This window comes from Podarcis filfolensis (assembly GCF_964270895.1).
Source record: "Podarcis filfolensis genome assembly, chromosome: 2".
Lineage (NCBI taxonomy): Eukaryota > Metazoa > Chordata > Lepidosauria > Squamata > Lacertidae > Podarcis > Podarcis filfolensis.
Genome location: NC_139605.1, coordinates 87,207,662 through 87,222,488, shown reverse-complemented (window position 1 = coordinate 87,222,488; position 14,827 = coordinate 87,207,662). Strand labels below are relative to the sequence as shown.

At 43.0% G+C, this 14,827-nt stretch overlaps 1 protein-coding gene across 2 annotated transcripts; it reads right to left on the bottom strand.

Annotated features, from left to right (window-relative positions):
* Nucleotides 1-5,461: 5,461 nt before the first annotated feature.
* Nucleotides 5,462-14,151, bottom strand: CD7 (CD7 molecule). 2 transcript variants are annotated; one of them, XM_083599067.1, is made up of 4 exons: nt 13,990-14,151; nt 9,655-9,996; nt 8,654-8,772; nt 5,462-7,159 (listed from the first exon to the last, which is right to left on the bottom strand). In XM_083599067.1, exons 1-4 carry the CDS (start codon nt 14,054-14,056, stop codon nt 7,049-7,051), a joined length of 639 nt encoding a protein of 212 aa, XP_083455193.1. In that variant the 5' UTR covers nt 14,057-14,151; the 3' UTR covers nt 5,462-7,048. The 2 variants fall into 2 exon arrangements, with proteins under 2 accessions (XP_083455193.1, XP_083455194.1); XM_083599068.1 differs by having other exon boundaries at nt 9,655-10,321; nt 13,990-14,132.
* Nucleotides 14,152-14,827: the final 676 nt, after the last annotated feature.

Here is a 14,827-nt window from a genome sequence, read left to right as displayed (position 1 = left end):
CACCCGGTGGCGATGGCATGGCAGCAGTGGGAGGCCCCATTAGCTAAAGTGGTGTCTCAGGTTAAGAACAGTTTCAGGTTAAGAACAGACCTCCGGAACAAATTAAGTATGTAACCAGAGGTACCACTGTACTTTTTGCATTCCTCTGTTGTTTAACTCCAGCTTCTTACACATGTGAAAGCTTATGCTGTAATACAGGCATAGGGAACCTCTGGCCCACAGACCAAATTAGGGCTGCCAGACTCTTAATTTGCGCCACAAAGCTATTCTCCTCCAGCCACACCCACCTGTCAGTCACCTGACAGCTCCTGATGTCACATGAGGGTCAGGTGAAGAGGAGTTTGGATTTGATATCCTGCTTTATCACTACCCGAAGGAGTCTCAAAGTGGCTAACATTCTCCTTTCCCTTCCTCCCCTGCAACAAACACTCTGAGGTGAGTGAGGCTGAGAGACTTCAAAGAAGTGTGACTAGCCCAAGGTCACCCAGCAGCTGCATGTGGAGTAGCGGAGACACAAACCTGGTTCACCAGATTACGAGTCTACCGCTCTTAACTACTACACCACACTGCGAAGGGATGTCTGCAAAGGGATGATTGGGTACCTTCTGGGACTGAGACCTTAATTGAGTGCCTGGGTGTATCGGCAGCATGGCTTGCATTCAGTTCTAAATTCAAACACAGTCCACTGCAGGCCACACTTGAAAAGAAACTATCAGGACCCACCATATTATGCCTGTGCAGAAACTCTCAGTCCATCCTACGTGCTCCAGACAAGCTGTTTGTTAATGAAAATTCATCCTGATTAGATGGCACTGTCTATAATGGGCATTCATTCTGAGCAGCGAGGTTAGATGATGTTGTGTCAAAGCAAGTGTCCTACCACACTTTCCAGGGTGCTTTTATTATCCCAAAAAGTCAGATCTTTAGAGGAAGTGAGTCAGCTGAACAAGACCTTCCCAATCAACTATAATTGCATGATCTGAATCTGCCAGTATGTGGTTGAATCCCACCAGAAAACAGAGACAGTATGGAAACACCTTTAGTTAAGCATCAAATGGAAAGTTGTTCTTCAACGAGAGAGGAATGGTTGCAACACCTTGTGAGATGCACCTTTCTACATCATTAACTGACTTTCAGGAGGAAACCTTCGGGTCCTTTCCAACTCTACAATTCTATGATTTTATAAAGGGTGAGATAGAAAGGTTATTTATTGATTGGCTAAAAGTTTTCCCTTATAAGCAGCATGACACAGCAGTCAGGTATTGGAGTTCAGAGATTGGTGTGTGGAGTTTGAATTGTGTCTGTATATAGAAGTAACTTGTACAAAGCTGCGCTATACTCTGTTTATTATAAAAGCAAATACAAATCAAGTTACTGTTCAGCAAGTTATGTTCCTGAGTCGTCCTGGCTACACTGACTAAGCAGCATGGTAGCAGAGAGTTTTGGTTGAGATCCATCAACATTTACAACTCTGTGGCTTTGATTAGACAACTTAAACAGTATTACCCTAGGTGTATCAATGCAGAAACAAGTACAGTCATACCTCGGGTTAAAGTAGCTTCGGGATGAATATTTTCGGGTTGCGCTCTGTGGCGACCCGGAAGTAACGGAGAGCGTTACTTCCGGGTTTCGCCACTCGTACATGCGCAGTTGCTCAAAATGACATCACGCGCATGCGCGGAAGCGAGGAAATGTGACCCACGCATGTGCAGACGCACAGTCACGTGTTACGTTCACTTCAGGATGTGAATGGGGCTCTGGAACGGATCCCGTTCGCATCCAGAGGTACCACTGTACATCAGAAAGAGAGAGCATTCCTTGTCTCAAGCATCTCTTTCCAGCTGCCAGCTCACTGTTTGGATCCTACCACTTGAGGGAAGAAGTGAGCACACAAACCAGCCCTCTGCTTTTTAGCACTGACTCATCCCTGCAAGAAAGTCTGAGCTGAAATGAATATTTATATGCTGTTCCCTCTTGTGAGTTCGTGAGCTGGTAAGCCTGAGCTTTGCTTTGCAGAATATTGGCAGGTAAACTGAGCTTTAAAAATAACTCTTTGAAGGGCCTCTGCAGCGAACAGCCCAGCCCTTTCTCTCCTACCACAAGACCACCATCATGAGATCACGGAAAAGGTGTGCCTATAGCCAGCTAGAAAAGCACAAAGAGTGCCTGAGAGGATCAGCAGCAACAATCATGGTTTGCTTTCAAATACTTTTTATAAAAGGAAACAAACATGCAGCTTGTGTTGAGAGCATTCTTTGTAGGAAATCTTTTCCCATAACTGATACTGGATTTCCTCAGAGCCATGGCAACATGTATTTTTCATTTTCTCTGACATACTATTCATTCAAAGCACATCCCCCCACTCAAAGAATTCTGAGCACTGTAGTTTGTTAAGAGTTGCTGGGAATTGTAACTCTGTGAGGAGTACAGCGCCCAAAATTCTTTGAGTGAAAGAATGTGTTTTAAAGATAAGACCTATGTCTTATCTCCAAACCATGAACAATTGTTCAATCCCCAAAGCATTTCTTTGGTTACTGTGGTTAACAACTTGTCTCTATTGACTAAACTTTCAGGATGTCATTTTTATTTTTATTTAGGTTACTGATTTGATTATGCAGAGTGTTTTGACTCAACAGCAGAGAAAAACCTTGAGAAAATGTTTGCCAAGACATCTTTGAGAGTTACAGATTTCTCTTCACTGTTATTTCCAAAGTCCTACCTAGGGCACTGCATATAATACAGCCCTTCTCAACTGATTCAACATCACATCTTTTAAATTCTCTGTTTCACGAGTCTACCCAATCTGAATCCAATAGCCATAGTGCTTTACTGTCCCCCACAGAGTTGGTTGTGGATATGTGGGGACTGCAAACCAGTCTTGCTTTGTAGCACTTTCTTCCCACACAACAACATCAGAGCACCCCTGCTAGATCCTGCCAAACTCCACCTAGTCTACCATGCTTTTCCCCACAGCAGTCAGCTAGATTCTTGTAGGAGGCTCACAAGCAAGGCTTCTAAACAGTAGCCCTTTCTTGCAGTTGCTTTCCAGCATTTGGTGTTTCTGTCTTTGAAGGTTCCCTATATCCACAGTGTGAGAGAGCCATACATCCTAGATCGCCAATGTGATGCCCTCCAAATGTTGTTGGGTCCCAGCTCCCATCAGGTCCAGTTAGCATAGCCAATAGTCAGGGATGATGGGAACTGGGGCCCAACAACATGTATTGGGCACTACAGTGGCTACACCCTGTCAGAGAAATCCTGCCATACATTTAAAGCATATTTAAAGCACATGGCTTCCACCAAAGGATATTGGGAACTGAAGTTTTTTAAGGGCAACTGGAACTCACCGGAACTCAGTTCCAGCATCTCTCAAATGGGTGCCATTGCCGTTATAAGAAGACTAGGGAGGTATTCATGGTGAGTTCTAGCACCATGAAAATAGCACTGTTAAGGGTGCTTTGAATCATAGCTCTGTCCAGGGTAAACTACACTTCCCAGAATTCTTTGGGGGAAGTCATGTGCTTTAAATGTATGGTGTGGATATCACTTAAGCTAATGGCCATCACCACCTCTTCTAAAAGTGCATTGCACAGATGCTAGTGCTAACAATTGTCCTATATCCTACGTGACAGATACAGTGAACTATTAATCTATTAATCTTCAAGGGTAATGTGGAATTGTGCAGTGACATCTGCAGCCAGAGAAGCTTAGAATTATAGAATTGTAGAGTTGAAAGGGACCATGAAGGTCATTTACTGGAAAATTTTTGCTATGGTATTATCTAATGTCTTGTTTTAAAGCTATGTTATGTTGGGCTGTTGCTTTTTTACCTTTGTTATTTTCCTTGGCATCTTGACCATGAACTATGTAAAACTTTTCTGTAGCAGGGATGCAATAAAACCAGACAGAGTTTATCATAACACCACACTAAGTGATCATTAGGGTTTGGGCTGTTTTTTTACAAGGACATTAAAACAGCAGCCTAGGGGTTGTATTGGAGCACATGTTTAGAAGCCCTGGGTTAACAAAAAGGTATTCACTTAGTTCCTGAAATATGCATGTGAGATGTACACTGCTAATGCTTTCCGCTTCCAGGGATATGAATCCATATCTGGCCACATGGAAACCCACCAAATGATTGACACCAATTCAGGGGTAACATCAGAGGCCGAGTCTGCAATGTGGCATTTCTAACTTGAAGCCCATGTATCTCACCATGAACGGAGACTTGAAGAGCTTCAACAATAGGCCTCATGAAGGTGTCCCTTAGGAGAGGCAGATGGCCTTTTCATTGGTGGCACCACAAATGCAGAATGCTCTCCCTTTATCTGTCGCTTACATTATACACTTATCTGTCCAGGTGACGACCTTTTTATTTTCCTGAGCTTTTCAGGTGTTATTTCAATCCAGCTAACCGCTTTTTAAATTGTGCAGCTTTTGTTCAATTTACAGTGCTTTTTTTTTTTTTTTTGCAAATTGTTCCAGGAATGTTACTGATGGATGTTACAGAAATACTTTAAATAAATAAGCAATGAGTTACCACGCTCTTCGCAATCTAGAAACTGAAATGGATTTTTAAAGTATATACTCAGCCGGCCAAATATCACACTGGACTCAGCTAGACTGGTAAAGAAAAAGCGATTTATATGTGTTGTAAGTGCAATATAACTTTGTGCCACCAAATGACAACGTGGAGTCCCATTTTTCTCTACCTGTTTTCCCTGTTTAAATTTACAACGGCTTTAAACTGAAACGCTTCTTTGATGTGTCTAGATCCAGCCGCTGATTATTATTTTTCTAAACCATCTTACAGTCCAGGTGTCAAAACAACCTTATAAATGTCTCTCAACCACATTGCAGCTGCCCCTCACCAGTGCATTTCCTGAGCAAAAAGAGTGTGCTATAGACAGGAGCATTTGCAAGAAAGTGGGGTCTGTGGTCTTCTCAGTGGCTCTGAACCCAGGAAGCTTGTTTTGCTCAGTGTTGCTCAAGCCTGTCATTAGAGTGCACAGCACCTGCACACCTTGCTAGGCTGTTTGCTCACCAAAAGAGGTGCCACACATAAGGCTCCCATTCTGTGCCAACCCCTTCACTTTACAAAACTTCTAGTGTTCCTAAGATCTGTGAGCTCCAGCACCGGCCCAGGACGTTTTGCCACCTGAGGTCAAATCCCCTGCCTCCTGTGCCGCTGCTTCTTCTTCCACCATCACCAGGCAGCCTCCAGCACTGCAAAGGAACAGGCAGGACAGGCCTGGCCCACAGTGATCCTTTCAGCCGCTGATGCAAAAAAAGGTCTCCTTTTTTCCCCTCCCCAATTGCTGATGCATCCATGCTCCCCTTGTTGACACAGGGGAGGGGAACAAAGAGTTGGCAGGCAATGCAAGCAGGGCAATGCAAGCCCCTTGTAAGTATTATAAAATACTATGATTTATTTGTTTACCATTTTAAAAAAGATAAAACATTTTCCTTTCCCCATAAATGCATTTATTTAGTTATGAAAAGACTGATGACTTCACCCATTACACCAAAACTTGTTCCTACAAATCTTACATTATCCCAGTGTTTGAATAATGGTCGTCATGTATGGGCAGAAACTTTCATCAGTCCATACATTTCCGTGCTTGCCCAGCTATGTCGTTCGTGCCTCCCCCAAGTAAACAGTTCTGCAAGCTTTCCAAGAATCACTGTCGCTCATTCATTTAACTGGCATTCCAGTTACCATAGTATTTGCCGGAAAACAGACATGGAGAAAAAAGTACAGGGTATAATACATCATCTAATCATAAACCAGATTACCAATAGGCTCTCCAGGTCAAAGTATGATAACAACAGAATTCCAAGGCATGTGTGGAACCTCAGGTGACATCAGTGAGTGGGTTGCAAGAAAGTATACATAAACAAACTCCTAGGATGACTAGTCCCAGAAGGAGGAGTAGAGAAACCCATGAATATCATGGCATCTGGAAGACATTAGGAAGAGAAATCTCATCGGCTGGTAAGAACATTTGTTGTACAAGTGTGCACCACATATATTTGTGTCTTTCTAGGATGTATGGTAACATTAGGAAATGTCATTGTTGGAATGTAAACCAAAATTGTGCAAGGAGGATATCCTGTGGTGAGAGATGCCTCAAAAAATACCTTTTGATGGAGATTGATTGAAATGTTTATAGCACATTCTTGACTGAAATGTTTATAGCACATTCTTGATTGAAATATTTATCGCTCATTCTGGCAACAGAGGTCTGAAGAAAGGACCATTGCTTTGTGTGCAGAAGGTCGGAGGTATAATCCCTGGCATCTCCAGGTAGGTCTGTTAGAGACTGCTATCTGAAAACCAGGAAAGACACTACCAGACATAGACAATTTTGAACTAGATGGACCAATGGTCTGACTCAGTAAAAGGTAGCTTCCTAAATTCCTATAGACTCATAAACTTAGAAGTCTTGCTAAGCTCAATTTCTAAAAATACAAAATTATTACTTCTTACTATACATTATAAGGCTGACATAATGCTGCAACTCCATCATGACTACAGAACAGCAAGCAAGAAAAAAAAACACCCAAGCAGTGGGGGGGGGGCAGCCCGCCCATGTGAGCTGTTTAAAGGAGAGTGGGAGGTTTTGCAGACCACACTCTGAAGTGTGTTCCTCACTCCTTCAAAAGAGGGTTTGGAAGAGCTGTGAGAACAGGGATTGGGGTGAGCTGTGAGAGAGTAGGCAAGGGGATGGGTGGTGTGTAAAGTAAAGGGGTTGTTTGGGTGTAAACTGAGAAGCGGGGTTGGCCTGGTGTCGGGAAAGGGGTTAGTAGGTAAGCAGGGTGGGTGGTATTCTTGCTAAAAAGTTTAAGTTTAAAGCATTATTTAAATGCCCTTTTCCCAGACAGTGACTTGAGCTTCCTTCAATTAAAGTGGTTATAATAACAATACTTGATCCTGATTCTTAGCAGATTCCAGCTTTGCTATTCATTGTTTGCAGTAAATATTGCAGCAGTGGATTTTGCTGGGTCTGAGAATGACGGGATTATTCCATCTGGCAAGAGATCACTTCTAATTATGATACACATTATTCATAGTGTTGCGCCTCAGGCTGCACGTCATGTCTTCATAGACCATATTTTGTGTTTCGGCTGCCTTTCCTTTGTTGCAGCATTTCTTGATCTGTTAAAGGGGGAGAAAGCAGGCAGCAATTAATATGCATTGCTCACAAGGATCCATCCCAAAGGGCTGGAGTCAATATTGATAAGGGGAGGGATGGGTAGGCATGTGTTGATCTGATACCCAGTGTGTTGGAAAAAAATAGGGTATAGAAAAGGAGAGCTTTGGCCTCTTCTATACCCAAGCAGTGATACAGATCACTACTATAGCAGCTTGAAGACATCTGCGCCAGTCTGGAGAAGCCTGGTTCAACTGACAAAGACTTTGAAACAATAGCACTAGGCAACTCACACCTAAAAGGTAAAGGTAAAAGTAAAGGTAAAGGGACCCCTGATCATTAGGTCCAGTCGTGGCCGACTCTGGGGTTGCGGCGCTCATCTCGCTTTACTGGCCGAGGGAGCCGGCGTACAGCTTCCGGGTCATGTGGCCAGCATGACTAAGCCGCTTCTGGCGAACCAGAACACCTGAAAGTATTTTGCTGCAATTGTAATGGAAGCAAAATTTATCACAGGATTGTGATACATTAGCACTTGGCAGCAGGGGCAGCAGATGTTGCTCCCTAGCTCACTGGGAGGTCAAATACTTTGCATGCAGAAGGTCCTTGGTCCAATCCCCAGGATCTCCAGGTAGGTTTGGAAAGGACCACCATCTGAAACCCCGGAGAGCTGCTGCCAGCTAGTGTAGGCAAAACTGAACTAGATGGACCAATGGTCTGACTCTGTATAAGGCAGAATGACTTTGCGGGGGAAACTCAGGAATGCAACAATTTAGGATGAACGTTATCTATGTGTTCCGAGATACAGGGCTTCTCCACACTTCCTCTTGTCCTGCTGCCTTCCTCTGGGGAAAACCGTGCTAGGAACAAACAGCAATTCAGATTCTCACCAGATTGATGTTTGCTCCAACTGAGAGCTGAAGAGTCGGGTTTCCCTGGGAAAGGAGCAGGCAAGGGGAGAACCACTTGGATCCATCTCTAGAAAGCGTGGATCAAGCAGAAAACTACTTGGACAAGCCCATGCTGTTGTGGATGGCATCAATTCGGGGGGGGGGGGGGAGAAAAGCTATCATGGGAGCACCTGTCTTTTAGGTAAAGTCATCCCTGGTATTACTCAGCTTTAATTATTGCAGAGGAAAAGCCATTAGTGTGCTTTTCTATTCTGTTAAATTGGGATAATTCTGCATACTCAGTCTGTCAACATGCTTTGATGTAGTTTTGAATCTTCAGTCTATTTCTTTTCTCTTCAGCACTGAGATTGCACGAGCCCATTCAGTCCTGAAATAACTATCATACTGAGTCCAAGAGACCATCTCATTCATACAGACCCATGAAGAGGCACATTATTATGCCAACAATTTAGCAATAATGGGAAAGGGGAGAGAGATTCTGATGCTATATACTTGGGAATATTTCCTCAAGGAAGTGCAAATCTTTTAAAAGGAAGACTGGAAGACTGATGAAACTCAGCTAACATAAAGGAAAGTGTTAGCCATACTCACATCTATACGAGATAGGATAAAATATCCCAGTCCAAAAAGCAAGAGCAGTGACGTGAAGATAAGGATATATGGCACCCAGAGAAATGAAGGACACTCTGTTAGGTTCATAGCTGAGGTCTCTTTAGAGATAGAAAGAGAGAAACATGTTTTGTTACTTTCCACACAAGCCTATGGTGAAGAAGAGCAAATCAGGAACCCAACTGCTATCCTACGGTTGTGGATGCAAGTTTTGCCATTTGCAAGTCTTTCTCCAAACATGCCCTAAGATATAAATGTCTATCATGAACAGAAGAATTAATGTTTGCTTAATTAACATTATCTGTACTGTCCTTAAAGAGTTAAGGGCATCCTCCGGAAGAGGGAGACTCCCTGAATTCTGCCTCATCTCTGTCTCCTGGCCCCCCTCCTCCCCTGCCTCTGGGTTTGGGCTGCCCTCTGCCACAGCCTCTTCCTGCTCACTAAACCCTGTTGCCCCTTCAGCTTCTGACACCTCCTCCTTCCGGTCTGCTCCCTCTCCTCCATCTGACCACTCATCATCCATCCTGTCCCCCCACCAATCCCCTGGCTCTTCCACTGGGGGTTCCCTTGGGGATTCCCCAGTTGGTGCCTCCCAGCTCTCCTCTGCATCCAGCCAGTCCATGACAACTTACTGCACTGATGGTATGAGTTAGTTGTGCATACAGTGGTACCTCGGGTTACATACGCTTCAGGTTACAGAAATAGTACCTCGGGTTAAGAACTTTGCTTCAGGATGAGAACAGAAATTATGCTCCGGCGGCGCGGCGGCAGCAGGAGGCCCCATTAGCTAAAGTGGTGCTTCAGGTTAAGAAAGGTTTCAGGTTAAGAACGGACCTCCAGAACAAATTAAGTACTTAACCCGAGGTACCACTGTATATACATGCACAGACACATTTTGCTAGATACTTGTCTTTCTCTTTGTAGCCAACAAATCAAGCTGCCATTCCCTCTAACTGTTGAAGTAATGATTGTTCCTGACCTACCTTTCACTGCCAAGATGATAGTGCTGAAATTCATTATCCTGGGCTCCTGGTTAATTATCAGAGTGCCCCCACACAAATACCCATCACTGTCATTCTTCTTCACGTGCTTCAGCATTATCGTCGATGCGTTCTTCAGCTGAAAGTACTCCATGCGGTATGCATATTCAGGAGCTTTGGTCATGCGTAGACCCTGCTTTTTCACATATAGCACATCCATGGCTTTCACAAGTGTCCGTCTCAAACGCAGCCCCGACATCGCCAGTTGGTCAAACTTGCAAGTAATATTCACAGACTCCCCTTCCTCAGCAGTGAGAACTATTAGCTCTGGTTTGTTTTCTGTGACTTAAAGGAAAAAAAGGGGGAGGGACAGGCATGCAGGACAGGTGAGACTCTGAAGATATTGGCTGTATTGCTGTGAAATAATGGGACTTATCTATACACTTGCACAATTGACTTCAGTGGGTTTTAAGAAGGATGGATTGCACCAGGTTTCAAATGCTGAAACCAACAGGAGCTGAGAGTGGATACAATCATTTCAGTTTCTGAAATGGTGGAAGCCCTTTCACTCTTGAGTAGGAATGGACAGCACAGTCAATTTCAGTGACTCCCAGTTTCTTAGCTCCCCAGTCTTTAGTTCAGTTTGCCACATTTCTGCGTCATTTGCATTCTTTCAGTAACCAAGTCCTCATGAAAATAAGTCCACATTTTAGGATGCATTTCTCCTAATAGACACATTTTTGTATGTTCTTTTCCCTGGCTTGTATATTTCTGCAGTGTACTTTGTTATTTTTCTTAGTGCATGCATTTTAATGCATGTTTTCCTAATAAAGAAATTTCTGCAGAAATATTTTGGTTAGAGAACTGCGCTGCAAAATTTGGAAATGCAAATTCCAAAGGATACCGGTGTTTCAGTTTCTGCACTGTTTCGGGAAGCACAAATCAGGTGGTTCGTATTAAAATGCAAAGTGAACCCAATTTCTCCCCAGGCTTCCTTGGGAGATAAAGGGGATACATATTCTTCCAGACTGTGCTACTGCTTCTGGGAATTCAGCACTCACACCGCAACTAGTTCCTGGAGAAATCAGATTTTCCTCACTAGCACCAACATGCTTTTGAGTTTTAGATATGAATGTGCTTGTCTGCAATTGTCCATAGCCCCTGAAATATCACTGTTTGCAGGAGACAGATACAACACAGGGATGTTTAATTTTTTAAAAAAATGCTTGTTATTGTTTTAGCATTTTTCTGGGTGTGTATTCTAATGTTGTAGGCAATGAGTTATCTGCTGCATGAGACCTTTAAGAGAAAAGAATGGAGAATTTGAGCAAGAGAACCACCACCACCCCTCCAGAAGAAATGCCTACCGCTTGAGATTGTTATTTTATTTAGTTTCTTCATCCTGGAAGACTGTCCCTACCACGCACACACGCACACACACACGCGCACACACACAGAGCACTGAAGAATGTCCCTTCCAGTTTTATTTGTTTGCCTGCTTAAAGGTATGAGCATGTTTTTCTTTGTCCAGTCTCTTTGTAGTAAGACTGATCCCCCACATGGAAATTTAGGAAGCTGCTTTATACTGAATCAGACCACTGAGACATCTAGTGAAATATTGTCTATATAAAGGCGGTCTAACTTTTTATACTATTTGGGATGGAAAAGTACTTCAGCACAGAACCTGTGGCCCACACACTCAATTAAATTTCCATATCATGAATTAAACTGTTCACAATATATTTAATATCATTTAATATACACAATATATGTAACTAAATATATATAATTAAATACACAATTAATATATTTAATTGATTTAATTATTAAACAAATTTAATGTATGCACTTTTGTTAGCAACCCATGACACAAATGATAATTTTTTAAGATCTTAAGATTATTATTCTTGAATTTGGCTGGAAGGCCACAGGTTGAACTACCTTAGTCTACACTAGGGGTAGTCAACCTTTTTGTACCTACCGCCCACTAATGCATCTTTATTGATGGTAAAATTTCCTTACCGCCCACCAGTGCTCGATGGAAGGAGGATTCAGCTTGTGCTGTAGAAACCCCTGCTGTCCACCTAGAATCCTGAAACACCACTAGTGGGCGGTAGGGACCAGGTTGACAACCCCTGGTCTACACTGACTCACAATGACTTTCCAAGGTTTCTTAGCCCTACCTGGAGATGCCAGGGATTCACACTGGCCAATTTCATGCATAATGCCCTGCCATGGTTTGTTTAACAAAGTTAAGCACAGTTGACAAATAAACCATGAATTGTTTCTTTAAAGCTTGTTTTGTTTTACAGCTGCTTGCTGTACAGCCTTTGTTGTTTGGTGAGTGTCTGGAGTGTAGTGGTCAAACAAACCATGGTTTACAAAGCGTGCCAAGTTTGCATATACCATCAAATCAAGGTTCAACAAACCATGGTTTCAGACTGCAGTTTGCTGGCAGTAAGCAAACATAGCCAATCCACCGGAAAGGGTTCACACATAATTCTAAGCCATTAGTAAACCATGATTTAGTGGTATGTGGAAACCAGAGAACTGTTGCTGCAGTGTTTTCTAAAGACGCTCACTTTCATTGCAGAAAACCTACATTTCTCAGCATCTACACCATAACATTATGTTAATAGGAAAATGCAAAGTTCCTGACAACTGTCATCCACCCAACCTGCCTACCGTCACAGAGAGGCCTACCAGAGCCCATCATCACCTTATTCTGGTACACCCAAAATCATTTAGTTTAGATAACTTTTTTTGCATAGACACGAGGATCTGCTTTCTGCTGTTTTTATTTGAATATTTGCTATCTTTTACTGTCTCACCCCCCCCCCCCCGCATTGAGAACTCAACATTTATGGAGGGGAAAATTAGGCATGATGAGGACTAGTTCTCAGAAAGCTTTGAGGAGAGTTCAGTATCTTAATCTTTTATATATAAATTTAGCTTAAACCACCATGTAGCCACTAATTATATTCATACACTCGGGTTTCAAAATTAATAATAGACCATTAACGTTGCCTGCAGCAGTATTTTTCTTTTCTGCAGACACAAACAGTGTTTTGTTCACTGGCTGTGCAGCAGGCATGCACGCACGCACGCACGCACACATACACACACACCCCAAACAAAAATCCCTGTCAAATGCCATGTTAATTGACCCTAGCTCAGTCATTTGATATCAAAAGAGGGTGAAACTGCACTTTACCTTCTACACACTTTTCAGAAAGCATTGTAAACTGGCTCCTTCTATTTTGAGAAAAAGCAGCTATATGACCCTGATCTGGAATCTGATCCACATCAAATCCTGCAATAGCTTTCGATCAGCACCACCTTTGAGTGCAAAATAACAGCTGGGGTGGGGTGAGATTTTTTAGTAGGAAATTATTAACATGTAAATTCACTGTAAATGGCATCATGTATGCAGGGAAACATTTGGGCCATGTAGATTATGATTTCCCAAATCCAAAAATCTTCAAAAACGTAAAGATCTCAAAATGGGAATTTCAAATTTGATATACATTTTGGGATTCATGGGACTTTCAACGGGGGTGGGTGGGGGATAATGTTATTTTTCAAGAGTTCAAAGACATGAGCAGTTTCTCCTTGTATGATTTTAACAGCTATGATGGCTATGTAGGCAAAAGGGAGCCTCTGAAGCAGGGCCAGTCGAATACATTTTGGCACCCGAGGCAAACTACTAAATGGTGTCCCTTTGCCCACCAGAGAAGAAGGGGTGAAGATCTACATCAAGAATGAGGGTGGGGAGAGAAGGATCCACAATGGGATCTCCTGCCCCTGTGAATCCTGCTGCCTTAAGCGATCACTTCACTGGGCTTCATGGGTTAGCCAGCCCTGCTCTGAGTTCACTTCAAGACAACTTGTTTATTAAGCATTCACCTTAATAATTTTTCAAAAAGTTTGCAAGCCAATTGTATTTTTGAGCATTTGTTCTGTTTGTGGAGAGGTTAGAGAACATTGCATCAAGCAAATATTATGCCACACTTACTAGTACATTTCTCCATCACCTTCTTCAGCAAAATGTCTGGAGGTTTGTTTGTTTTTATTAGCAGGGGGGCGCACAAGAGCTCCAAATCAAATTTAATTGCACAACCTGAATTTTCTGGTATGTGACTGAATCCCATCTGAAAATAGCAACAGTCTAGAAACACCCCAAGAAACAGTAGGATGTTATTAGTAGAACCCTAGTTGCAGAAATGGGGAGGGGGAGGACTTTAGGGGGGAAATTAAGGAGGCACCCCTCCCCTCCCCGCCACAGATACAGATACAATGCAGCAAAGTCAGAAAAAATAGTAATTTTCTTATGCTTACCATCAGAGGCTGATGTTCCATGGGAAAGCAGGAAGAGAACATGCATGGCAAGCACCCAACTGGGCATTTTGCAGAATGACTCTCTTAAAACTCTGCAGCAGAACTGGTTTGTCGCTGAAGTGACTGAACTGATTCTGAACTGAAAACACAGCAACCCTGAGGACTGATGTTAACCACAGCACAAGTCACATGGGACATGTTGAGCTCGTAAGTGTGATGGGTATGTGGGTAAGAAAATAAATAGATAATGAAACATTTTCAAGGCTCGGGGTTCAGAATTGTTTGTGCTTTATATGTCTGGGGAGCTGCAAGTCTCATGTTTTTCCGAAGGCAAAGCTTTTGTTCAAGTAGACCAGCACCCAGCCACAACAGTGCATATATTAGATGCTATAGGAAGTAGGGAGGCCAGATGCAAAAGAAGACAGGCTCCCATAGTGCACCTGTTAAGTGTTGTGTAGAAAAGAGGGGTTTCAGCAGGTGTAGCTGGCATAAGCTGTACATAGTGCAATTCCCTTTTCTACACAGCAGAGCCCTGTTCTCTTTTGCATCTGAAAGGGACGCAGTGAGTTACAAGTAACATACAGTAATTGGGCCCCCCACTAGACACCACCTCAGAGCAGGGTAACATGTGCAGTGCTTGCTCTGCTCTCACCGCCATCTGTTACTGGACCTGCTGTTCTCTTGAATATCTTATAAGATGGAGGAGCTAGAGCTATTTATAATGGATGCCATGTGAGATGGAGTCCGTGCCTCTCTCATGTGGTCAGGCTGGTGCTCCTAGATGTTGTCTCCTTACACTCTCCCCCAGCCCAGGACAAAATGTCCCCTCTCTGTCCCA

Coding starts and splice junctions, on each gene's coding strand:
- CD7 (XM_083599067.1), bottom strand. CDS start 14,056: ATGCCCAGTTGGGTGCTTGCCATGCATGTTCTCTTCCTGCTTTCCCAT. Junction 8,773..9,654: donor TATCATCTTGGCAGTGAAAG/GTAGGTCAGGAA, acceptor CTATCTCTAAAG/AGACCTCAGCTATGAACCTA. Junction 7,160..8,653: donor TTATCCTATCTCGTATAGAT/GTGAGTATGGCT, acceptor CCCCTTTAACAG/ATCAAGAAATGCTGCAACAA.